We start from the raw sequence: 22,868 nt of genomic DNA, 5'->3' as shown, positions 1-22,868 counted from the left end.
CCACAGGGCCCCCACCCCTGAGGGACCTGAAAATGTCCTATTCCTGCTGCCCGGCTCCCAAGCTCTCTGCTCCGTGATGACCCCCGAGCCTTGCCCTGTGGCTGGGCCCAGGCCCCCGTGCCCGCCCGCACTCTGGGCCCCCCGAGCCGACTGCTGTTTACTAAGGGAGGCGTGTGGGCCTCTCCGGCAGCGACGGCCGCGCTGTCTCCCTCCTCGTGCTTCCGTTTCTGCTGTGGTTACTCTGCGGCCCTGTTATTGTCGCCCACGAATTCAGAATTCTCGTATGTTCTTGATGGGTTCAACCTACTTTATTATGAAATAACCCGGGATTTCTTTTTTTTTTTTTAAGATTTTATTTATTTATTTGACAGAGAGAGACAGCGAGAGACGGAACACGAGCAGGGAGAGCGGGAGAGGGAGAAGCAGGCCTCCCGCAGAGCAGGGAGCCCCATGCGGGGCTGGATCATGACCTGAGCCGAAGGCAGGCGCTTCACCCACTGAGCCCCGGGCGCCCGGTTCTCACCTTCTTGACGCCTCTTTTGGTTTTCGTCAATTCATTATTTCGCTTCTATTAACGTCGGGCATGTGGGGGTGCGCGTGTGCGCGTGTGCGTGTAGATGCACGTGCGTATTTTAGCGGCTGTGGCCACTATTGCAGCTTCAATTTGACGAAGTCGTGTGGACGCCTTTCCGTCCCCCCCAGTGACGCCGTCTTCGTCTGGTCTAGAATCGACACACTCAGTCCCCTCACGCTGTGGCTGTTCTTCGCAGCCAAGGCTGAGCCTCAGGTGACCCGCCTGCTCGCGGCCGGCCGTGCGTCCAGCCCGCTGGGACTCCGGCCTCGGTCTGGGCCCTTGATTCAGCCCTGAAGCACTTCCTTTAGGGTTTTCCTTATAGGCCACCCCCTTTTTTTAAAGGATTTATACTTGTTAGTCTGAGAAGAGAGAGGGAGACCCGAGCCGGGAGGCAGGAGCAGAGGGCGAGGCTGACGCCCCGCTGAGCCCGGATCCCAACACAGGGCTCGACCCCACCACCCTGAGATCGTGCCCCGCGCTAAAGCCAACAGTCAGGCCCTCAGCCCACGGAGCCCCCAGCGCCCCATCCTGGCCTCTCTCGGCTTTCTCCTCCCACAGAACCTGCGAGCAGGGCGGGCGCGTCAGGACCTGAATGGGGGCTCCTGGGGGGCTCAGTCACTTGAGTCCTGACTTTGATCTCAGCTCAGGTCTTGATCTCAGGGTCATGAGTCCAGGTCCTGTGTTAGGCTCCATGCTGGGCCTGCTGAAAAAACAAGAAGTGCCCTCGGCCGTCGCCTGACCTGGGAGTGACCTGGGGTAGGTGGCCCCGGGCCTGTAAGGGACACGAGAGACCGCGTGCTGTGCAATCCCACATCAGGCCAAACTCCTCCTCGGAGATGGAATTCGACCTGTGGCTGCCGGGCAGAGGGTGGAGAGGGCTGGTTGCACGTGGTTGCCCAGGAGCTCTCTGGGATGCTGGAATGTTCTGCATCGGGCCGAGCTGTGTTTACACAGGTGTCCGCATGGTCCCGACTCATCAGAGCAGCCAGCGGAGTTGTGTCCGTCCCCGTGACTTCAGATCTGAGCCCAGATTTCATTTTTGTTTTTGTGGAGATTATTTATTTACTTGAGAGAGAAAGAGAGCGAGAGCACAAGCTGGGGGGAGGGCCCGCGGGAGAGGCAGACCCCCCGCCGAGCAGGGAGTCCGAACCGAACCGGGGGCTCGATCCTGGGACCCCAAGACTGCGACCTGAGCTGAAGGCAGACGCTGCACCGAAGGAGCCCCCAGGTGCCCCCTCAGTTCGTATTTTAGAAATAAGGTCTCAATAAGGACTTTTCAGACAAAACCCGAAGCAATGAGTCACCAGCACGTGTGCAGTGAAACATAGACACGGGGCAGGACTGAGCAGGAGGGACGGCAGAGCAGGGCCACACGCGGGCGCCACAGGCTCTGGGGACCGTGGTCTGCGTCACCCTCAACATGTCTTGCAGGCAGAAAACAGAGAATTAAAACACAGGACAGAAATAGAACAAAATCTCGGAGGGCAGCAGGGGCACATGGGGGGCTCCGGCGGTTAAGTGTCCGACTCTGTGTTTCGGCTCAGGACGGGATCTCGGGGTCGTGGGACGGAGCCGGGCTCTGCGCGGAGCGTGGTGTCGGCTTAACACTCTCCCTCCGCCTCTGTCTCTGCCTCTGTCCTCTCTAAAACCAAGGTCTTGAAGGGGGATCTGAACTCTCGTGTTCACAAGAGCCGAGGGACGGGAGCGGCCCGAGCGGCTATCGACAGGCCCACGGGTGAGCAGGACGCGGCCCGGCCACACCTCGGACCCTGACTCCCCCTTAAAGAGGGGATCCCGGCACCGCGGCCACGTGGGCGGAGCTGGAGGACGCGGTGCCGCGTGCAGTCGGCCCGGCACGGACGGACCGGTTGTGTGTCGTGAGTGGAGACGCCCTGGAGGCCGGAGGAGTCGGACACAGACGTGCGGCGGGGGCGCCGGGCGCAGGGTTTACGGGGACAGAGTCCAGCCTGGGAAGATGGATGAGCTCTGGGGACGGACCGGGAGGACGGCTGCACAAGGGTGAGCGCTCTGATGCCTCAGAAGTGGGTACTTAAAGAGGGTTTAAAAAACCCAACAAAGTGAGAAAATGATGTCATAAAGAAATGAGTCCAACAGATGGGGCGACAGCACCTGTCTTCAGACAAGGGGACCCAGCGTGCCGTCTGGCGGCCCCGCGGGTTCCCGGCCTCTCCGCACCCAGGCTGGTCCCACGGTGGCCGGAGTCCACACCCGCCCTCTCCCGGAGCTGTCCAAATGTCCCTTCTGCTCCTGCTGCCCTGGCGGGTCCCCACCATGACGGTCAAGCCCCCAGCAGGCTCAGGTGCAGACGTGGGGCCCCAAAGGGTCGCTTGGCCTTGCTGGCCGTCCCTCCCGGGGGGCCGCTCTCCCTGGAAGGGAGCCCTAGAGGGTGGGGAGGGCTCCCCGGCAGCGGGCCGGTTTCTCAGTCCATCCAGATACAGTCCTGTCCCATCCACCTCGCCGCCCTCAAGACCATAGCAGCTGGGACACAAGCAGAGTGATGTGGGCCCACGGGGTCCCAGACCCAGAGTCCCCTCAAACACCGCATGTGGCTCAGGCTGGGCTCGAGGATGTCCCCCTGGCCCCACTTCGGGGACCGGGGACACAATCCGTGGCCCTCCCCCACGCCTGCCCTGCCTGTCCCATGGCAGCAGCACCTGCGGACCTGCTGGCAGGGCTTGGCTGAGAGAAATGGCAGATCGAGCCTCCCCAGGGGACTGGGACACAAGCAGGAGCATGAACTTGGCGGTGGTCCCCTGGTGTCAGGTGCCGGCACCGAGCAGCCCCTGCCTGGGGACCTGAGGAGCCTGGGAGCCTGGGGCAGCTGGACCCAGCTGTGTCCTTGGCCCCAGGGTCCAAGCCTTTCCCACTTTACAGGGTTTCTGCCTGTCTAGGCCAGAATGGGGAGGTTCCCACCGCACTGACCACTCCTAGGGACAGGCCGGTACTCGTGCCGCCCAGAACGTGGGGATGGACGTCCCGCTGGACAGCACACCTGCTCTCACCAACTCACAGAGAAGCTGTGGAGCCAGGGGCCGTCGAGGGGGTGTCCTGGGCAGCTGGGACAACACTCAGCCCGCAGCTGCACTGACCCTGTAGAGAGCCACGTTCGGCCATGGGGCCTGCTGGGACCCACACCACAGCCCCTCAGGAGTGGGGAGGGGGACACCTGTTCTCCAGTGACAGGGCTGGGACAAGGGCCGGGGGTGGTCGCAGCATCCTTCAGGGTCCTAAGTCCTGTGTGTCACTGAGGAATGGGGACACCCCAGGGACCCAGGCCCCCAGGCAGGGCCAGGGCTGAGAGAAGAGCCCAGGGGTCCTGAGTCACTCAAAATGACGACCTGCCCTTCGGACTAGTCCACAAGCACCTTCTGTCCTTCCGCAGGAACTGAAGACTAGGGTTGCAGGCAGGGGTCTCTGTTTCCCTGGCTGTAGCCCCTGCCCATTCCCCTCTGCCCAGCCCTGGCCCCTCCTCTCAGGCCTGAGCTCCCGGCCCTGTCTGCCCCAGCCATCCCTGGCCAGCTCTCCGCCGGCAGGTGGGCTCGGTGGGACACCTGCCTGTGGGCCCAGGGACGGAGCGCCGTGGGTTGCGGGGACACCAGCAGGAAGGGCTATGGCCGGAGAAGGGCCAAAGGAGGCCTCTCCATCAGGACGCTGGGGCAGCTGGCTTCCCCCCATCCCAGATCTCCGGGGCCCTGCGTGGCCGCAGCGTACCCCCATCTGGGGCCTGGAGCGCTCCTCTGGGAGGCAGCTCTGTGCTCCCAGGACCGGGGGAGCCCTAGGCGGCTCATGGGAGTCATTGTCACAGTACAGGGCTTTGTGCGGCCTCAGCGGAAAAGGCTGGGAGGAAGGCGTGACCCAGACTCTGGGGAGTCTTTGGGGAAGGGCCCCTCCTGCCACCCAGGGCTGAAGCTGACAGGCCAGGTGGCCGCCAGAGGGACAAAGACTGGCCCAGGGCAGGGCCAGCCCACCTGCCTTTATCCCCTTCTGCTGACTCTGCCCTGAGGGAGGAACAGGGCCAGACCGGGGTGGGGAGGGGGGCACTCAGGCCAAAGAAATGCGATCTGGCACGGAGTGAGAGGTCCCCGTGTTCTTTGATCTCTGGTGGGATCAGCTTCCCCGCAGGCCCTGGGACTGGCCTGCTGCCCTCTGCTTGGAGCTCCATGGGGCCAGGATGGTGGGGCGGGGGCGGGGTGGAGACTGGTCCTGTCTGGGACAGGGCAGCTGCCTCTCAGGTGTGCACAGACGGTTGGGGTCCTGGGTTGGGGCTCTCTGAACCTGAAGGATCCCTACACCCCGTGGGGGTCCGGCCGGCCCCCCAACAGGAAGCCAAACCTCTCTGCCCAGCCCTCCCCCGCCCTCCAGGCCGAGGCACCTGTGTCTAGACTGCTTCTCTTCCGGGGCCCCCGCTGCACCCCTCATGGCAGCTCCAGGGCTCTGGGGACTGGGGAGGTGGAGGGGTCTGTGAACTCGTGTCGCTGGGGGCCACACGGGCAGGACGGAGGGGACCCGCAGGGACCCGCAGTGACCGGCGAAGACGCACTCCTGAGGAGACTGGAGGTTGCCGAAGGCCTGGCGGGCAGGGGTGGGCATGAGTGCGCTCGGAGGGCCCTCCCCTACTCGCACTCCCCCCCCCAACCCAAGGTCACGGTGGCTCACACGGCTGGACCCCGACACAGAGCCTTTATTCCACGCTGCGAGCAGGGGAGAGGCCTTGCCGGGGAGGAGCCGCGTCCAACTTCAGCACGTCCCCGGCTGGGGTGACCAGTCTGACGGGGGAGACAGAGGCTCAGATGCAGGCGGAGCAGAGCCGGGACAGAGCTGGAGGAGGCATGAGGGCCCGCAGCTCCGGGGAGGGGAGAGGAGCTAGGGCCTAGGACGGGAGGGGGCCTGCAGCTGCCCGGAAGAAGGCGCTGGGGCGGGAGGCTGGCCAGGGACAGAGGGACATACCCTCCAGGGTGCCACCCTGCCCCCAGCCCCCAGGCTCGCTGCAGAGGTGCGGCGGGGCCCTCCCAGGCTCGTGCTTGTGAACGCTGTGTCCCTGTGTGTGCACACGTGCGTGCACGCGTGTGTAAGCAGGGGCGTGTGCCCGCGTCAGCACCGTGTGTCTGCCTGCGTGCCTGTGCTTTACATGTGGTCACACACGTGGGAAGGGCCAGACGTGGGAAATGCTCCTGGAATGAGAGGATGGGGCCCGGGATGCGGGACCCCGGGCAGGGGCGGGGGGCGACCCGGGACAGGGGGACCCCGGGTGGGGGCAGAGACCAAGGAGTTGTGAGAAACCCCTTTGAGCTCAGGCTGAGCCCTCTGGGGTGGCCAGGACCCCGCAGGTAGACCCTGCGCGCAGGCCACACTCCCCCATGGGCTCCCGTAGGGCTCTCGAGGGCCATGGGCGGGCCCATGCCGGGTGCGGGCCTGTGCCAGGTGCCGACCCCTGCGGCTGCCCGAGGGCCCGTTACCTGTCAGGTCTGGGAAGACGACGTTGTCGTCCGACAGGCCCAACGCTTGCAGCAGGCAGACAAATTTGTCCAGCACCATGGTCTGGACCGTCCACATCCTGCCTGGGGCCGGGGGGAGCAGCACGGCCTTCAGCCATGGCTGTTGCACTGGCAGTGCCGGACCCCCGCACTCCACCCCTCCCCACCCTCCCTCCTCCCCCTGCCCTCCCTTCTCTCCCCCCCACCCCCACCAGCTGGACCTCGGCCGCTGGGCGGGGTCTCACATAGCAGGTTGACCCTGACGACGCTCTGGCCGCTGGACTGTCTTCTGAACAGCATCAGAGCGAACACGCTGTAGTCAGTGTCGTACACCTGGACCTCCTCGGGCTCTGCCGGGACACAGGGGAGGTAATGCCGCAGTATGAGGCCCTTTCCTGCCCAGGCACCCTCCCCAGGCCAACCCCCCTGCCTCCCGCGGTCACCCTCTCACCCTCCCTGCTCTCCACCGAGAATCCCCCAGGCTTTGCCGCCGGAATCAGCACGTACGACCAGGAGACACAGCGGTGGCCCCTGCGGGAGCAGGGGAGAACACAAGAGGAAGGTTCTGGAACCTGGCCAGACCTCTGGTTTCCTTCTCTCCCTCAGGGGAGGGCCCCGAAGCCAGTCCCTGCCAGATCTCAGCTGCTCACTTGGAGGAGACGTCTGTCGGAAGCCATGGGCGAGGCCCCACACGAAGCTTTGCTGCCCTCCCCAGGGAGGTTGTCCCTCCTGGAGGACGAGGTGTGGGCTCTCCCTCGCCCTCACACATCCCCTTGGAGCCTCTGCCCGCCCACCCACTGGCCGCTCCTTCTCAGCCTGGCTGGGACCCCTAATGCATGTGTATGTGCGATGGCGACAGAAAGGTGTTTCTGGTTGCGGGTCCCTCCGGGAGTCCTGAGTGAGCATCGTGGCTGGCGCCCCTAGCCCAGACTTCGCTGAGCCAGGCCAGATGGGGAGAAGCTGGGCCGGCCGGGTAGGCCCCCCAGCTCAGGCCCCAGGAGGCCCTCCCGCAGTGCAGGGGCCTCTCCAGGTGGACACACCTGTTTTGAGAAGCAACCAAGTACAGTCCGGCCTGCAGGTCGGGGAGAGGGGAGGTTGCCCCAAAGCCTTCTCGGTCCAACTGCATTTGCACTGGGTTCTCTGTTCCCCACTCCTCCCCTCTAATCAACTTCTGACAGGAGCTAGGCCAGTCAGGCGCCCCCAGGAATCTGAGATGCTACAGTGGGGGGTCTGGGGTGGCTGAGCCCATGCAGCGGGCAGGCTGGGGCAGGGGCCAAGGGAGACCCTCAGAGAAGGCTCTCAGCTCTAGGACCTACCTTGGTTGGCATGGCAGACCCGCCTCGCCTACGGTCCCTGTTTCATATTACTCAGACCCAAAGAGCCCTAACCAGAGAGGTTCCCAGGCCCTCTCTCCCCTGTAGCCAGGCAGGTGGGCAAGGAAGCCTGCCAGGCCTGCTGAAGACGTGGTGAGGGTAAAGAAGCCCTCATGGCACCGGTGTCCCCCTAAGGGGACGGCACCACCCTCACCTCATCCCCAGGGGCCATCCGTCAAGACTCCTGCAAGACTCCGTCAAGACTTCCCAACCAGGGGGAGGCACTTCTTTCGGGCAGACCAGCCAGAGCACCTGTCACCCTGGATGCAGCAACGGGTTCAGGAGGATCATGTGACTCCAGAAAACCTGGTCAGAGGCCATTGCCAGGCTGACCAGGACGCTCTCTCTTTTCTGGAATTGGGAGCCCTGAGAGGGACATCAGCCCAGGCTAATGTTTTATCCCTGCGAGGTGAGAACTTTCCCAAACAGAGCTCTGGGATAGACAGAGCTGAGAGAGAGAGAGGTAGGGGTTGAAGGGGCCCGGATCACACTGTTTGAATTCCTGGATCCAGCTGTACCTGAACTCCATAAGCCTGCGAGGCTCTTCTGAGTCTGTGATCCAGTAAACGCACCCCTCTTTTGTGTGTGCCCCAGAGCTGGCTTAGGTCACTGGCAACCTGTGCTGAACCAGGGCACTGGGGCCCATGCTGGCCTCGAGCCATGAAGCCATTAGGTTCCAGGGGTACAGGCCAGGGATCCTCACTCACCGGGTCATGGCATATGACACTTCAAGGTGGCTGTTCTTATTTTGCTCGAACACTGCAGTGAATGGGGTCAGCAGGAACCTGTCCATCTTCCTGTGGGTGCTGCCCGCCAGGCCAACCACAAACCATTCCCCCTGGAACTGTGGGAACCTGAGGTAGGCAGAGCCCAGGACAGCCCAGGGGCCCTCACCAGGCAGTGGCTCCCCATCTGAGCACCAATGATGCCGGCAGGGCTGGGGTGAACTCGCCCAGCGCCTAGCATTTGCAGGCCTTGATGGAGATGTTCCCACCGCACAGGCACTGGCCGGGGTTGCAGGAGGGAACAGCTGGCCCAGGAAGGCCTGTCCAGCTGTCCGGGGACCTTTTCTGTTGGACGTCAGGAATCTCTGTGGGGGGATCTGAGGCCAGGCTGGGCTCCCGGGACGGTGCCTTCCCCGGCCACCATGGCCCTCCTTGCTCCCTGCACACGGCTGACTTTCTCCCCCTCCCTTCAAGCCCCCAGACCTGGTCTTCCTGGAAGCTCCGTAACACGGAGGGAACGCCTGGCTGGGTGTTTGAGGTCTGGCCCTTCAGGCCTTTCAGCAGGGTGAGCACTGCCCATAGGGCACAACAAGGCCCCATCCCAGGAGGGACGGGGGAAGCAAGTGGCCCTGTGGCTGCCGACTTAGACCGTCCCCTCTTTATGGGCCCATCCACAGGTGCCCCTCCCCAGGGGCGTGCCCCTTTCGCGTGCCTTCTCAGAACTGGCAGAAGAGGTGGCCGCAGAGGGCTTGGCGGCAGACTGGGCAGGGGTGGGGCTCTCTTAAGATCCTGCCTGCCAAAGACGGGGGGCATCTGGGTCCCAGCCCAGAAAGGGACACAGGCAGAAAATGGAGGGGCTGGGGGTGCTTGCTGGGTCCACTAGCTCCCAGGGATGTCTCTGCACCTCGCCTTCTGAGTCCGGAGACCCCCAGCTCCAACCCTCTTTGGAACCCCTTCCCAGTGCCCCACGCCTGCGGTGCCTCCCTGTCCGGGCCCTACCTCAGGAGCCTTCCTGCCACTAGGTGGAGAGCAGAATGTTCCATCCCACACAGGGAGCTTGACCTTTTCTTAGTCCCGAAGATCACGGGCACGGAGTTCTTGTGGAACACTGAGTGCTGAGCCCAGGCCTGCCACCCCCGCACTGCTCCCCACGCCCCGAACCCAAGCGTGGGACAACAGACCAAAGGGCCCTACCGTCCCAAGGGGCAGGGGTCGCGGCCGGTCAGAGTGACGCCACACAACGGGGTGGTGGGCAGGCAGCCAGAGCCCCCAGATCAGGATGACTGAGGGGTGACTGCAGGGGCCCCTGTGCCAGAGTGAGGGCAGGGGGCATGCAGCCCAGTCTTGTGGGGGTGGGGCTCCCACACACTTGGCCTGGGGGCAGGAGGGCCTGGGCTCTGGGCATGTAGCCCGCTCGGCCACCCCCAGAGAAAGAGCCTGAAGAAAACAGGCACGGAGGTAGTCAAATGTGTAGGTGCTGGGCTCTAGGGACTGGAAGAATGTGTACCTGACCTATGAGCCCCCCGTCCCAGGCCACCTCCTGCCCCCACCCAGGTCCCCCCTGTCCTGGGCCACTTTTGCCCCCTCCCAGGTCTCCCTGTCTTGGGCCGTCTCCTACCAAACAGGTTACCCCTGTCCTAGGCTACCCCCTTCCCCACCTGGGTCCTCATGTCTTGGGCCACCTCCCGCCCCCACCCAGTTTCCCCCCTATTCTAGGCCACCTTCTGCCCCAACCTGGGCCATCTTGCCCCCCCCCAACACACACACACTGCGCTGCCCCTTGTCTCCCTCCCCTCCCCCCCAGGTCTCCATATTTTGGGCCACCTCCTTCCCTCCCCCACCCTTGGCTTCCAGCAGTCTGTCCTGAGGAGGGGACCCAACCAGGACATGGAGAAAGCACTGGTCCCCCAAGGACAAGGAGCTTCAGGGCCTGGCTCTGTCCCAGAACCTCACACTGGGTGGAACGGTATGGACCGCCTGGTCCTTCCTCCTCCGGGAGCGTTTCCCATTGCCAGGGAGACCATCAAGGCCTCTCAGGGTCAGCTGCAGGCCCCAGGACAGGGGACGCGCAGGGGTCGGGAGGGCCAGGGCCTCCAGCATCTCCCCGAGACCCGAGCCCGCAGGGCAGCCCCCCATTCCTCGAGCTCGAGGCTCAGAACGGCTCTGCTGCTCCGGGGGACTCCGGCCCAGAAGAGGAGAAATGCGAACCGATTTCCCCGGAACCTCCCACAGGAGGCCTCTCGGCCCAGCAGAAGCTGGGGTGGCGGCTCCGACCCCGGACGCTTTGAACGCCGCGTCCCACTTCCCGCCCCGCGGGTGGCCCGGAACTGCGGCAGGCGACACGCTCAACACGTGCAGGCCGGCCCCCTCTGCGCCTGCGCTCTGGGGCGCTGGGGGCGAGACCCCCCCCCCCGCCCTCCCGGCCGCAGCGGAGGGCAGGCGGGTCCCCCGCGCCGGAGAGCAACCCCGGGCCTCGCTCCCGGGAGGGCCCCCCACCCCGCCCACGCCTCCGGGGCTAGCGGGGAGCACGGTTCCGGGGGCCTCCCGCGGCGCTGGGTGACTCTGGCGCCCCCTACCGTCCGCCGGGCGGGTTGCAGGCTGGCGGCGGACTTGCCGAACCGCGCTCCTCCCACAGTCAATGCCATTGGTCGAGGGCGGGCACGTGACGCTGGCGGCGCGCGGCGCCGTGTGCAAAGGCTACGGGCGGCGGGGTCCGCGGGTACCGCCACTCGGGGTGGCTGCGGCGAAGGCCGGGACGCCTCCACCAGCCCATCCTCCCGGGAGCCGGGCCTGGCCTCCCCGCAGCCCTTTCCCCACCGGCTGCCTGGCGTCCCCTCGCTCCGGCCTCCGCGGGACCCTCCCGCGCGCTCGCCGCGCCCGGGGCCGCCCCTTCCGCACAGCAGCAGCCGGAGCACCGCCGCCCCCCGCACGGCGGCTCCCGGGTTCGCTCGCCCCAAGCTCGGGCGCGGTGCTCTGGGCGGGCTGGCCCCGCCCTCCCGAGCGCCCGGGGCCGAGGCAGAGGGGGTGGACGGGGACCGACCTGCACCGGGGAGGGGAGGGGCGCTGGGTTCAGGGCATCCCCGAGGGTCCGCCGCGGCCGCTGAGGCCCTCAGCTGGGGGCGGGGGGACTGAGGGGCGGGCGCAGTGCTGGCCAGGAGCAGGCCCTGTGGAACGAGCCCGTGCGACGCTCCTGCCGTGAGCCGGAGGGAGGTGGTGGGTTCCCTGGGCGGCGGGCTCTGTCCAGCCCCGGCCCCCACAGGCAGGGGTCCTGGCCCACCTGTCCACTGGGGCTGCTGTGTGCGCAGAGCGCGGGCACCCAGCGAGAAGGGCCGGCAGTTCGGGGACAGCCCACAACGCGCCTGCCTGTGGGATCTGGGCGCGGGGGGCCTGGGACGCAGCACCCTCGCGTCCTGCCGAGGCCGGCGGGCTCCCAGGACAGTGCTCCAGCGGCAGGACCCGCCTTATCTGGAGGCCCCCAACCACCTCTGCCAATTAAAGGCAAGTTTGTATATCTTTTTAGGAGGTATTTTTCTTGGGGCGCCTCGGCTCATTCGCTCGATTTGGGCCGAGGTCATGATCTCTGGGCTGTGGGAGTGAGCCCGCGTTGGGATCCCTGCTCCGTGTGGAGCCTCCTTAAGATGCTGTCTCTGCCCCTCCATCCTCCCACCCCTGCTCCATCTCAAGCGCCCACCCTCCCTCTCTCCAGAAAATAAGAAAGTACTTTTCTTCCTTCTGAGGTGTTAAAAATCACCTATTACAATTAAAAGGCAAAACACAAATCATAACATTTTTACATAAAAACAGTTCACTTAGAACTACAATTATTTCACCTAGTTTGTGACAATTAGAGTTCATTGAACATTTTTGTGGAAATAAAATGCATGGCGACAGTAACCCGCACACCCCCCCCCCCCCAAGACCCAGAAGGACAGGCCTGGGGAGCCAGAGGGACACTGGGCTGCTGTGGGGCCTCAGCCCTGTGGTCACTTGGGAGGGTCTCTGGTGCCGCCGTTTGGACCTGCAGCCCTTCCCGAAGCAGCCTTCCCCAAAATGCCCGAGTGGGGGGTATGTCAGAACCCTCCCACACCCCAGAGCAGAGGCCCTCATGTTCTGTTTGGGGGCTGTGGGGCCAGGCATGCAGGGGCCTCTCTGGGACACTGCCAGCTCTGAGCCACGGCCCCACCGGCTACAGGTGCGTGGTGACTCCAGCCGGGGTGATCAGTGGCTCTCTGGGAAGTAGGGCCCACGGGGAGGCTATGGTTTCCCTCAAAGCCCTGGGTGCCATGGCCCGCTGCCTTCCTCTCTTCTCCTCAGCCCTATAGATCTGCCTTTCTGGAAGGCTATTGCACGGGACAGAGGGTGGGCCCTGTGCAGTCTGTGGGGTCGGGTATGGTCCACGGCCACCCACTGGAGACAGGGAACCCGTACAAGGCTGCTGCTGGGTCTCCCCGCGGATACCAACCCGTCCTCCTGGTCCCAGTGGGCCACATGGGAACGCAGAGCTGGGACAGAGAGTGGTCCCTGCGGTTCCCCTGGGATGGCCTGCTGCTCACCCCTACTGCCTCGCAGCCCGGGGAGGAAATGGGGGCCAGTGGGGGGTCCCGCTCCCCAGCGCCCTCTCAGCCTCACCCACAGTCAGTGGTGAGCTCTGGACCTTGAGCTTCCAGGAACAGGGAGCCGTCCCACCTGTGTGCCCAGCGTTGAGAAACACTCATCAGATCGATGCCCGGGGCCCCAAGACAGCGTGGCTTGGGGCCAGTTCCAGGCCCAGCTTTGGCCAAGCTAATGCCCATTTCCCTGGACGGACCTTCCAGCTCCAGTCTGGGCCCAGCCTGGGGCTGCCCCGTGCCCTCAGACCCTCCCCACGTTCTTCTGAAGGGAGGCTAACCCCCCACCCCCGTCCTGGTTCCCAAGGGGACATTGGGGAGACTGAGGGAGAGGCAAGCACACGTCTCCAGGACGGACATGTCTGTCCAGAAGCACCTGGGTAAGCGCTGACTCACAGCCCTGTGGGCCTGGATCTTGCCCAGCAAGGCTTGGGGAGGCCGAGAAGGGGAGGGAAGGGAGAAAGCTGCCCCCCACGGAGGAGGCGTCCTCAGAGCCCAGGCACACCTTCCCGGAGCAGGGCGCCTGCAGGCCCCTCAGGGCACTGGGTGGGCGTCTGTGGGCCAGGGTACCTGCTCCCAAGCCAGCAGAGCGGTTGAAACTGGCTAGTGCCCTCCAGCCAATGCAGAAGATGGTTTCACGAGATGAGGGGTGGGGGGTGCTGGGAGGATCTGGGGCGTGTTCTCACTAGGAGGGTCTCCTGGCACCGGGTAAGGGCCGCAACCCCCTCCTCTAGTCTCGGGGCAGCCACCGGCAGGACCCCCCTGGGCAGACCTTGACCCTGGGGGGAGGGCATATGTGGGTGACTTGAAATTGTTTAAGTGCCCTTTGCACTCTTGGAGTAGCTTCTGTTTCCTCTAGGGTCAGTTCTCCCCGGTCCTGACTCTTCTCTCCTAGGGATCTCCCCGTGTCAGCGACCCCTGGCAGGTCGGCCGGGACCTGGGGTGTGGAAAGCACGTGCAGTCTACCCTGGGGGGTAGTGGGGAGCCCCCAGAGGCAGACCTGCCCCAGCACTCCACATCCCCGCAACAGTGTGGCATCACTTGGAGGGGCCTCTCCAGGCAGCCACTGCCCGGGGTGGGGTGGACATTGTTACCCCATTTTCAGCCCGTCCCTCTCCCTGCCTCCATCCCCCATGGGTCTTGGAGTTCCCAAATTCCAGAAGGGTCTCTACAGAGCAAAGCACACCTTGCCTCCTGGTTCCTCAGAGCGGGTAACCTTGGTCAGATCCTGGGTGCGGACACTCCCACCTTGTGCCCCAAGCTCCTGTGCTCACCCCAAACCTAGCTCCTGAATTAGGCCTGCTTCCTCCAGACACGCCCACACCCTCCTTATGCTCCCTGCCTGTGTGATCTCGCGATCTGCCCCAAGGGGCACCTGGCTGCCTGACACCCGGACTGGACCCGGCCCAGGTGGTCAGTCCTGCTCCCAGGCCCGTCCCAGCCCTTGGGGTAGCCACAGGGACAGTCCAGCCTCCTGTTTCTAAGACTGTTGCCAGCTCCCCGCAGATCCAGGTACCACATCCAGGAAAGGGGAGGGGATCTGCCTGTCCCTCCCCAGTGGCCTGTCCTGCCACAGGCCAGAGGGCCACTGGGACTCTGGACCCATGCCTCCCAGGAAGGAGCTCAGGGTCAGCGGGAGACCAGGAGAACCTGGGGGCAGGGCTCCTGATCCCTCTAGAAAAGGTCCCCCACCATCTGGGAGGGGGACAGGCTCTGGTCCTGGGCCTACCCCAGGCAGCCCAGCAAGGCTAGCAGTGCATGTGTGCCCCCAGCCTGGGAGCAGGGAAGGGCAGCTGGGACCACAGAGCAGCGGCCCAATTAAGAGGCAGAGACCGGGGCACTGGGATAGCAGGGACCACCCTGCCTCCCTGGGGAGGGTTTTTGACCAGGGGAGCCAGCCACGTGCTCCTCCCCAGCCCACCCAGGGGAGCAGCCCCACGTGCCCGTGAGAAGATGGTCCAACAGGGAAAGGAAGAAATCAGGGGCCAAGACAGACAGTGTTTAATGAAGGTCACGTTCCTGAGCTCTGTGGGTGATGGGCAGCTTCAGGGCACACAGGGGAGAGTGTCCCCCCACGGGGTGGCCCTGACCCTGGGGGGCGCCGGGGCTCAGTGAGGGGGTAGCAGGTGCCGCCACCATCAGGGTCTTCGCTCCTTCTAAGGTCCGGGCCGCTGCCCGAACTCACCTTCTTGTTTCTGGTGCACAGGGACGAGACTCAGCCAATGAAGGAGCGAGGGGTGCCCCTGTCACTGCACCACCCGGCCGGGACTGCCCACTCACCATCTAGGACGTGGAACTGGTCTGCGGCCTCGCAGAAACCTGAAGGCCCAAGCAGGGGTCAGTGGTGGCTGGGGCAGGGCACACGGCGGGAGGGCAAGGCCGGCCGCTGCAGGAGGCTTACCATACTTGGGGAAGAACAAGACGTGGTCCTCGGTCAGGTTGGCCCTCTGGACGTGCTGCTCAAACGCACTCAGCGCCGAGTCACTTGGAGGGAGTGAGCGGGCTGTGGGACATACAGGGCTCCTGGGCACGCGGTGAGGGGCATGCCGGGCACAGAGATTGTGTGCTTGGGACGCACCCATCCCCTCCCCGTCCCCTCTGTCCCCACACCTGGGCCTATCCACTAGGGCCCCTCCCTGACCCCTGCTCAGCTGAGGAGGTCAGAATGCAGGGAGGGGAGGACAAGGAGGGTCTGTGTGTGTCCTTCCGGCCTCTGCCCGCACAGATGGCCCTGAGTGTGTGCGGAGCGTGGGCCCACAAGGACGCACTGTACAGCTTCACTGACAGCCTCCGCTTCCGCTCCAGGTACAGGACGGCGTAGCCCTCATAGTCCGTCTCTCCGACGACCACGTCCACTGCACGGGCACCTGGAGCCGGCCAGAGTCAGCCGAGTCAGCTCCTCCCCCCAGCCCCGCACCCCATCCCTGATGCCCTGGTCTCACCTGGAAGCAGGAAGCGGCCCGGGACTCCCACGTCTCGGTAGAGCTGCCGCACCTGCCAGCAGATCCCATCCCTGGGGGGCGGGGGGAGCACAGCAGGCTTAGGGACCCCAACCCGGGCAGGGCCCCACAGGACTCTGGTCCAGGCCACAGCAAGGGTGGAGGCAGGGGTCCTTGCGGGGGACTCACAGCTTTTGGAAGGTGCTGACAGCCATGGCTGCACGCTGGGGAGCCACACGCAGTAGGGTGGCCTCAACCCGGTGGCCTTGCTCCTGCAGGAAGCCGCACGTGGAGGCCACAGCCACAAGGAGCCACGTCCCTGCAAACTAGGGGCAGGCCATGTGAGGGCACACGGGGATGAGGGGCTGCCTGGCCCTGGCCCCTGGAAAGCTAGGTGAGATCCTGCCCACCCCCCTGTCCCCCTCTACCTGCTGAGCATCAAAGTTGGCCTTTGGCGGTATGGTGCTGATGGGGGACGGGGGCTGAGGAGGTCTCCGAGCCCTCTGGCTCAGGGAGTCCCCAGCCAGGAGCAAAGTCAAGAGGAGTGCCGTCCTGGGGGTCAGCATGGCGGTGGCAGTAACGGCGCAGGGACTGGGGGAAGCCTAGGTCAGGACGGCCGAGTCCTGGGTCAGAGTCCACTGTCCAGTTCCGCCCAGAAGCCTGGCACAGGAAGTCGGCGACGTCCACCGCCAACCCAGTAAGTCCCCGTTGGTCCTCCTGCCTTACCAAGCACCCTGCCCGCCCCCCCTAAAGTCCACCCCCAGCCTCCTCGACTCTGCACTTCCCAGCAGGGCCCTGGCGCCATATCCTGTTTACAAAGTCCGAGTTGACCTCTGGTTCCTTGTCCACGACCCTCTAACCCAAGGGCCCGAGCAGCTGGGAGAGGCGGGGCGGGGTCTCGAACCCTCAAAGTGAGTGAGTCTTGCCCTCAGCCCAGCCCACGGGCCCCGGTGTAAGGGCGCCGCCCCTCCCGGCCGCCAGGGGCGCTGCTGGGCGCGAGCTCGAGTGCGCGCAGGCGCAGCAACAGCCGAGGCGGGCTGCCGGGTGCTCGGCGCTCTGCGGCCATCGATGCCTCAGGGCTCGAGGCGTCTGCCTGGCGGGCTTCATCATAGAGACGCGGCGGCAGGAGCGGCGGGGCGGAAGCGGGTCGGCCGGCCGAGGCCGGGCGCCGGGGCAGGGGCAGCACAGCCGGGCGGAGGCGGCCGCGGTGAGTGCGCCCGGCTCCGGGGAAAGTCATCGTCCGGCCCCGGACCCCCGGTTTCCCGGCCCCGAGGAGGGTCGCAAACCGGCCGCGTCCGGTCCCCGGCTCCCCGCCCCCCACGCCCAGCCCCAGCCTCCGGCCCCTCGGCCTCGGCCGCGCCCTCTGCCGATGAATGAGTGGCCGAGGCCGCCGGGCCTGGGGCCGAGCCGAGGCCCCGCCCCCCGCAGCCCCTCAGAGGGGAGGGGGGAGGGGACGTTGGGCCACCCCCGCCCCGCCCCCACCTCGCCCTGCAGCGACAGCGGCCGCCCTGGCCCGCTGACCGCCGGGCAGGGCTCCCCCAGGCCACAGGGCAGAGGCCAAGGGCCGGCTGGTGCCCCTGGCGGCGTCTGGGGCGGCCCGCGGGCCCCAGGCCTCTGCTCGGAAGGACCTCGGTCCCACGCTGAGAGCTCTGAAGCCTTGGGGCTGCCCGGTCAGAGTGGCAGGAGTGCGTGGGGGGCCACCGGGTCTTCGTTTCTCGGGCTCAGAGCAGTCACCAGCCCAGGCACCCACATGTGTCTCGGGGCCCCCGCGCGGGAGGAGGTCGGAGGGCCCCACCCCGCCACCAGCCCCTTCTGGGCTCAGAGCAGATGTGGGGTCCAGCTCAGGCTGGCCCCGGACGGGAGGTGCTGAGCGGGGTCGGCTGCCCGCCCGGAGCTGCCTGTTCCAGGGAACCACTGGGACGTGCGGGGACGCCCGTCAGGAGTACGGGGTCCAGGAGTGTGGCTGTCCAGGGCGCTTGGAGGAGCCGCTGGACCCTTAGGCAGGTGGGCAGGGCCAGCTGGCCCTCTACACAGGCTCAGTCCAATGGAAGTCCCAGCAGGGCACTGGCCTCAGCTCAGCCACGGGGCCCCTCCCTTGGGGCCAGTAACCTCGGCCAGTGCAACCAGCAACTAAGGGACCACGTGTGGGTTTCAGGGCTGCCTGGGCAGAATGTCACAATGGACGAGGGGGGCACACCCCTGCTCCCTGACAGCCTCATCTACCAGATCTTCCTGAGCTTGGGCCCAGCGGACGTACTGGCCGCCGGTCAGGTGTGCCGCCAGTGGCAGGCCGTGTCCCGGGACGAGTTCCTGTGGAGGGAGCAGTTCTACCGCTACTACCAGGTGGCCCGAGACGTGCCCCGGCACCCAGGTCAGGGCCTGCACGTGGCCCCACAGGCCACCAGGCTGGCTGGGAGGGCGGGAGGCAGGGCCATTCACATGCTGCCAGCTGAAGCCACAGCACTGGTCCCCCACTGCCCAGATCTCCATAGCGGTCACCAGGCACCGCGTGGCCCTCACATGGATGGGGAGCAGCTGGGCCACGCCTCAGTACAGGCCTGGCTGGGAGGCAGGGGCTTCGGGGTGCCAGGGGCACCCCTGCAGCTGAGGTGATGTCCCCTACGCTGTTAGGGTGCTGGCCTCTGTGGGAAAGGAGGCTCAGGGCCCCAGCGGTGACCACCCCCCACCCCCAGCGGCCACGTCCTGGTACGAAGAGTTTCGGCGGCTCTATGACACGGTGCCCTGTGTGGAGGTCCAGACGCTCAGGGAGCACGCGGACCAGGTTCTGCACCTCAGCTTCTCCCACTCGGGCTACCAGTTCGCCTCCTGCTCCAAGGACTGCACCGTCAAGGTGAGCCCGGCCCCCGGCAGCTGCGGTCCGCGGGGACGGCCCACACTGCCCATGGAGGGAAGCTACTTATGCTCCAGGGCCAGGAGCCAGCCACATGGACCCACGCCCCTCGGGTCAGCGGGCAGCCAGGGGCAAGGAGCCCCATCCTGCTGGTGGTTCCTGGGCCTGAGCTCAGCTGGGAGAGGGGCTTGCAGCCTGGGCCCTGGGGTCCCACGTAGGGCGGGCTCAAGAGGCCCCCGGATGACTCTGCCCCCGTGCAGATCTGGAACAACGACCTGACCATCTCGCTGCTGCACAGCGCGGACATGCGGCCCTATAACTGGAGCTACACCCAGTTCTCCCAGTTCAACCAGGACGACTCGCTGCTGCTGGCGTCCGGGGTGTTCCTGGGGCCCCACAACTCCTCGTCGGGTGAGATCGCAGTCATCAGCCTAGGTGAGGGCGGGCGGTCAGGGCCACCCCCACCCCTCCTCCTACAAAGCCCTGTGCCCTCCCCCCCCCCCCCCCCCCCCCCCCCACCGCCCCGCCCCCCCCCCCCCCGCCCCCAGACAACTTCGCTCTACTGTCGCGAGTGCGTAACAAGCCCTACGACGTGTTTGGCTGCTGGCTCACGGAGACCAGCCTGATCTCGGGGAACCTGCACCGCATCGGGGACATTACCTCCTGCTCAGTGCTCTGGCTCAACAACGCCTTCCAGGTGCGGGCCGGCGGCTCCCTGCGGCGGCCCCCCGCGGCGGCCCTCTGCCTGGTCTGGTGCCCACCTGCTGTCTCCCACCCCCAGGACGTGGAGTCAGAGAACGTCAACGTCGTGAAACGCCTCTTCAAGATTCAGAACCTCAACGCCAGCACCATCCGCACAGTGATGGTGGCCGACTGCAGCCGTTTTGACAGCCCTGACCTCCTGCTGGACGCCGGCGCGCTCCCCTGCCGCGTCTTTGACCTGGGCAGCGACAGTGAGGACGAGGCGGGAGGCCCGGGGCCAGGGCCGGCTCCGGCCCGCACCAAGGAGGGTTTGCGGCGCTTCTTGGATGGGCTCCTGGATGGGCGGGCGCAGCCCCAGCTGTCGGAGCACGCGCTGGAGACCAAAGTGGCCGAGCTGCTGGCCCAGGGCCGCACCAAGCCCCCAGAGCACAGCATGGCCGACGCCCACAAGCTGCTTATCTTCACCACGGGCTGCCTCACCTACTCACCACACCAGATCGGTAGGGGAGCGGGCCCTCCTGCCTCCCTGGAGCCTGGGGGCTGACTGATTCCCCGCCGCTGGGCTGGTGTGCCCTGGCCAAGGGCAGGGCTGGAGTCTGTGGGCACAGTCGGCCTCCTCCGCTTGTCCTGGGAGCCCCGCCCTGGTCCAGCTGCCTGGAGTGCACGTTCCATGGGGGCCCCTCGTTCAGAGGCTGCTCTCCCCGGGCCTCCCGCAGGCATCAAGCACATCCTGCCGCACCAGATGACCACAGCTGGGCCTGTGCTGGGCGAGGGCCGGGGCTCGGATGCCTTCTTTGATGCCCTGGACCACGTCATCGACGTGCACGGACACATCATCGGCATGGGCTTGTCCCCAGACAACAGGTGGGCCCCCGAGAGTGTCCTGGGTGGGGGCCTCTGCAGGCCACTAATACCAAGCAGGGTGCCCCTCGCCCAGGTACCTGTACGTCAACAGCCGGGCCTGGCCCAGCGGCTCCGTGGTGGCCGACCCCATGCAGCCACCGCCCATCGCAGAGGAGATTGACCTGCTGGTGTTTGACCTCAAGACCATGCGGGAGGTAAAGCGGGCTCTGCGGGCGCACCGCGCCTACACGCCCAACGATGAGTGCTTCTTCATCTTCCTGGACGTCAGCAGGGACTTCGTGGCCAGGTAGGCGCGTGGGGCTGGGCTGGGCTGGGGCTGGGAGCGGTGGCAGGGTCTCACCAAGGCTCCCCCGCAGCGGGGCAGAGGACCGGCATGGCTACATCTGGGACCGGCATTACAACATCTGCTTGGCTAAGCTGCGGCACCAGGATGTGGTCAACTCGGTGGTGTTCAGCCCCCGAGAGCAGGAGCTCCTGCTGACGGCCAGCGACGACGCCACCATCAAAGCCTGGCGCTCTCCCCGCACAGTGCGCATCCACCAGGCCCCGCGTCCGCGTCCCTACCCCTTTATCTCCTGGTTTGGCAGCCAAAGGCGCTGAGAGGGGCACTGGCCGACAGGAGTGTCCTGGGGCTGCTGGGACCCACTGAAGACGGCACAGAGGCCTGCAGCCTTTTCCCGAGGGCCCCGACCGTGTGGCGGGCAGACACACTCGGGACAGTCAAGCCTTAGACGGGGGTCCAGCAGGACCGCCGGGAGGGGACGGCCTGCCCCCCCCACGCTCACACCACACACTGCCTCCCACGGCTGTGACCTTCAGCGCGGGGGCCGCCCCCCGGGCTGGCTTGGGATGCACTGGACACTGGGCCCTGCCCTTCCCCCACCCTCTTCCCCCAGGGCCTGTGCCCTGCGACTGTCAGCAGCACACGTATCCTTCGGTCGGGCCTCCTCTGGGAACTCCTTTGCTCACCAGCAGGGCCGGCGGCGCAGGTCAGTGTGCCGTGGGCCCAGGCAAACTGCATGTCACTGGTCCCCCGTGCGGGCCTGAATAAACAGTTGGCAATAGCACCCTGTCGTCCGGTCTCTGTGTGGGGGAGGGGCCTGGCTGACAGCAGACACTCGGGGCTGAGTCCCCAGCCGCTGTCCCTGGAACCTCTGAGCAGACGAGGTCACTGGCTTGAAGAAAGTGCCAGAGCGCGTCCAGCATGGCACGCGCTTGCCGCCAGCAGGGAGGTGTGAAGGGCGCCCCGTGGAGGACGGGACCGCACACGGCAGCGTGGGGCTGGGGATGCGGGGCGGAGGCGGACGTGGAGGCAGGAAGCAGCCCCAGCCACACCCCCAGAGCTTGTCCCACGTCTGTCCTTGGCTCACCTGCTCCCCTCATTGTGCTGGGTGCCGGGTGCTGGGTTGGGGTGCGGATGGGGCGGCAGCCTGGCTTCCGTGCCTGGCTACACAGGGAGCTCATCGTGTCCAACTGTCTGACTATGCACACACAGCGACCGTCACCACAGTTGGACAGACGTGGCAGACACGGACGGGGGAACGGGAGGCCAGAGGCAGTGCCGAGCAGAGGCTGCTGGGGTTGGACCTGCACTGGCTACAGGGGGACGGCTGGGCAGGGGCCATGAGGGTCTCGGCGGGGAAGCCACAGGGCCCAGAGGAGCTGCTCCTGGCCGAGGGTCCACCAGCGTGGGCAGCGCACCCAGAGGAGGCTGCCCCAGCCCACAGTAATCAGCAGCAGGAGGACGAGGAGGGGAACCGGGAGACGAGGGCACAGTAGCACCAGAGCCCCAGATGTCCCGTGCACGGCCCAGCCGAGACCAGAGCCACAGGGCCGGGCGCCACAAGCAGCTCCCGACAAGCGGTGAAGATGGAACGTTCTCTGGAGAGACTTAAAATCATCAGGGAAACTCAACGTGTAAAACAAAATCAGGGGAAATAAGAAACACCCTCCCAGACTTCTGAAAAGAAGCCAGTGGGACAGGACAGGGAGAGTGACTGAAATGGAAGAGAGGTCAGAGCAGACCCCCTGGCGTGAGAATTAGTCCCCAGAAGACGGAGGAGGAGGGATGCAACTGGGTGAAACCCGAGGGAGGGATGGAGGCGCGGGGAGGAGGGCCGAGGCAGTGCGTGCTCAGAACGCGTGTGCTGAGGTCTGGCCAGGACGGGCAGTTGCACCCACGAGAGCAAGGCCACGGTCAGCGAGCGTCCCAAGGTCCTAGAGCTCTCAGCAGAGGTTCCAGGTCCAAGGACGGTGGGTCAGGCACGGGGCCCATCCCTCCCGCAGCGCCGCTAGAGGAGCTAAGCGCTCGCTCCGAACGGGGCAGCGCAGCAGCACATGGGAAGCAACAGCAGACCCGGACCTCCACGTCCGCACCCCCGCCAGAGCTCAGGACAGCCTCCGCCCAGAAGCAGCGCCCAGAGAAGAGCCGGCCAGGACGACGGAGCAGCCGACAGACGGGCCCGCTGGCAGCAAGCGCGCCGGCCGCAGGAGCCCATGGGCTGGACTGCAGCTCTGGCTCCGAGAGCCTGGGACTGCTGTGCTCTCCGCACTGCCGCTGCGTAGACCCAGAAGTGGCCTTCGGACCGTGGAAGGGCACGACAGAGCAGGACAGCAAGGGCCTGTGCCTCTGGCTGAAGGAGCAGACGGGGTTGGTCCCCAGCCAGAGGGAGAAGCTAGGGAAGCAGCCGCGAGGTGGCTATGACCACCAAGGCCGACCGCCGGGCCAAGGCCAACCG

General features: G+C 66.0%; 3 protein-coding genes and 1 long non-coding RNA gene across 7 annotated transcripts; 2 read left to right on the top strand and 2 right to left on the bottom strand.

The window, feature by feature from the left end:
* Positions 1–2,873: 2,873 nt before the first annotated feature.
* On the bottom strand, positions 2,874–8,767 carry LOC111145477 (lipocalin 12). Its single transcript, XM_022500373.1, has 7 exons — positions 8,651–8,767; positions 8,150–8,286; positions 6,521–6,600; positions 6,315–6,419; positions 5,945–6,153; positions 4,968–5,164; positions 2,874–2,961 (listed from the first exon to the last, which is right to left on the bottom strand). The coding sequence occupies exons 1-7, from the start codon at positions 8,765–8,767 to the stop codon at positions 2,874–2,876; spliced, it is 933 nt and encodes a 310-aa protein (XP_022356081.1).
* Positions 8,768–14,902: 6,135 nt separating this feature from the next.
* Positions 14,903–16,837, bottom strand: LOC111146056 (complement C8 gamma chain). The gene is made up of 7 exons (XM_022501433.1): positions 16,142–16,837; positions 15,903–16,039; positions 15,717–15,787; positions 15,543–15,641; positions 15,176–15,277; positions 15,055–15,093; positions 14,903–14,969 (listed from the first exon to the last, which is right to left on the bottom strand). Exons 1-7 carry the CDS (start codon positions 16,277–16,279, stop codon positions 14,956–14,958), a joined length of 600 nt encoding a protein of 199 aa, XP_022357141.1. The 5' UTR covers positions 16,280–16,837; the 3' UTR covers positions 14,903–14,955.
* LOC111146057 lies at positions 15,031–16,208 on the top strand. Its single transcript, XR_002640516.1, has 3 exons — positions 15,031–15,111; positions 15,580–15,753; positions 15,992–16,208. It is a non-coding gene; the product is annotated as an uncharacterized LOC111146057 (long non-coding RNA).
* Positions 16,838–16,877: 40 nt separating the features above from the next.
* Positions 16,878–21,197, top strand: LOC111145801 (F-box and WD repeat domain containing 5). 4 transcript variants are annotated; one of them, XM_022501031.1, is made up of 9 exons: positions 16,878–16,920; positions 17,869–18,084; positions 18,407–18,564; positions 18,825–18,999; positions 19,113–19,261; positions 19,346–19,766; positions 19,983–20,130; positions 20,204–20,416; positions 20,487–21,197. In XM_022501031.1, exons 2-9 carry the CDS (start codon positions 17,892–17,894, stop codon positions 20,728–20,730), a joined length of 1,701 nt encoding a protein of 566 aa, XP_022356739.1. In that variant the 5' UTR covers positions 16,878–16,920; positions 17,869–17,891; the 3' UTR covers positions 20,731–21,197. The 4 variants fall into 4 exon arrangements, 3 of the variants coding, with proteins under 3 accessions (XP_022356739.1, XP_022356738.1, XP_022356740.1); XM_022501032.1 differs by lacking the exon at positions 16,878–16,920 and adding an exon at positions 17,651–17,717; XR_002640499.1 differs by lacking the exon at positions 16,878–16,920 and having other exon boundaries at positions 17,175–18,084; positions 20,188–20,416; positions 20,487–20,720.
* Positions 21,198–22,868: the final 1,671 nt, after the last annotated feature.

Source organism: Enhydra lutris, unplaced genomic scaffold, assembly GCF_002288905.1.
Source record: "Enhydra lutris kenyoni isolate GAN:26980312 unplaced genomic scaffold, ASM228890v2 scaffoldscaffold13, whole genome shotgun sequence".
In the NCBI taxonomy this organism is placed as follows: Eukaryota; Metazoa; Chordata; class Mammalia; order Carnivora; family Mustelidae; genus Enhydra; species Enhydra lutris.
Note: the sequence above shows the minus strand (reverse complement) of the source record. Positions and strands in the feature narration are given on the sequence as shown.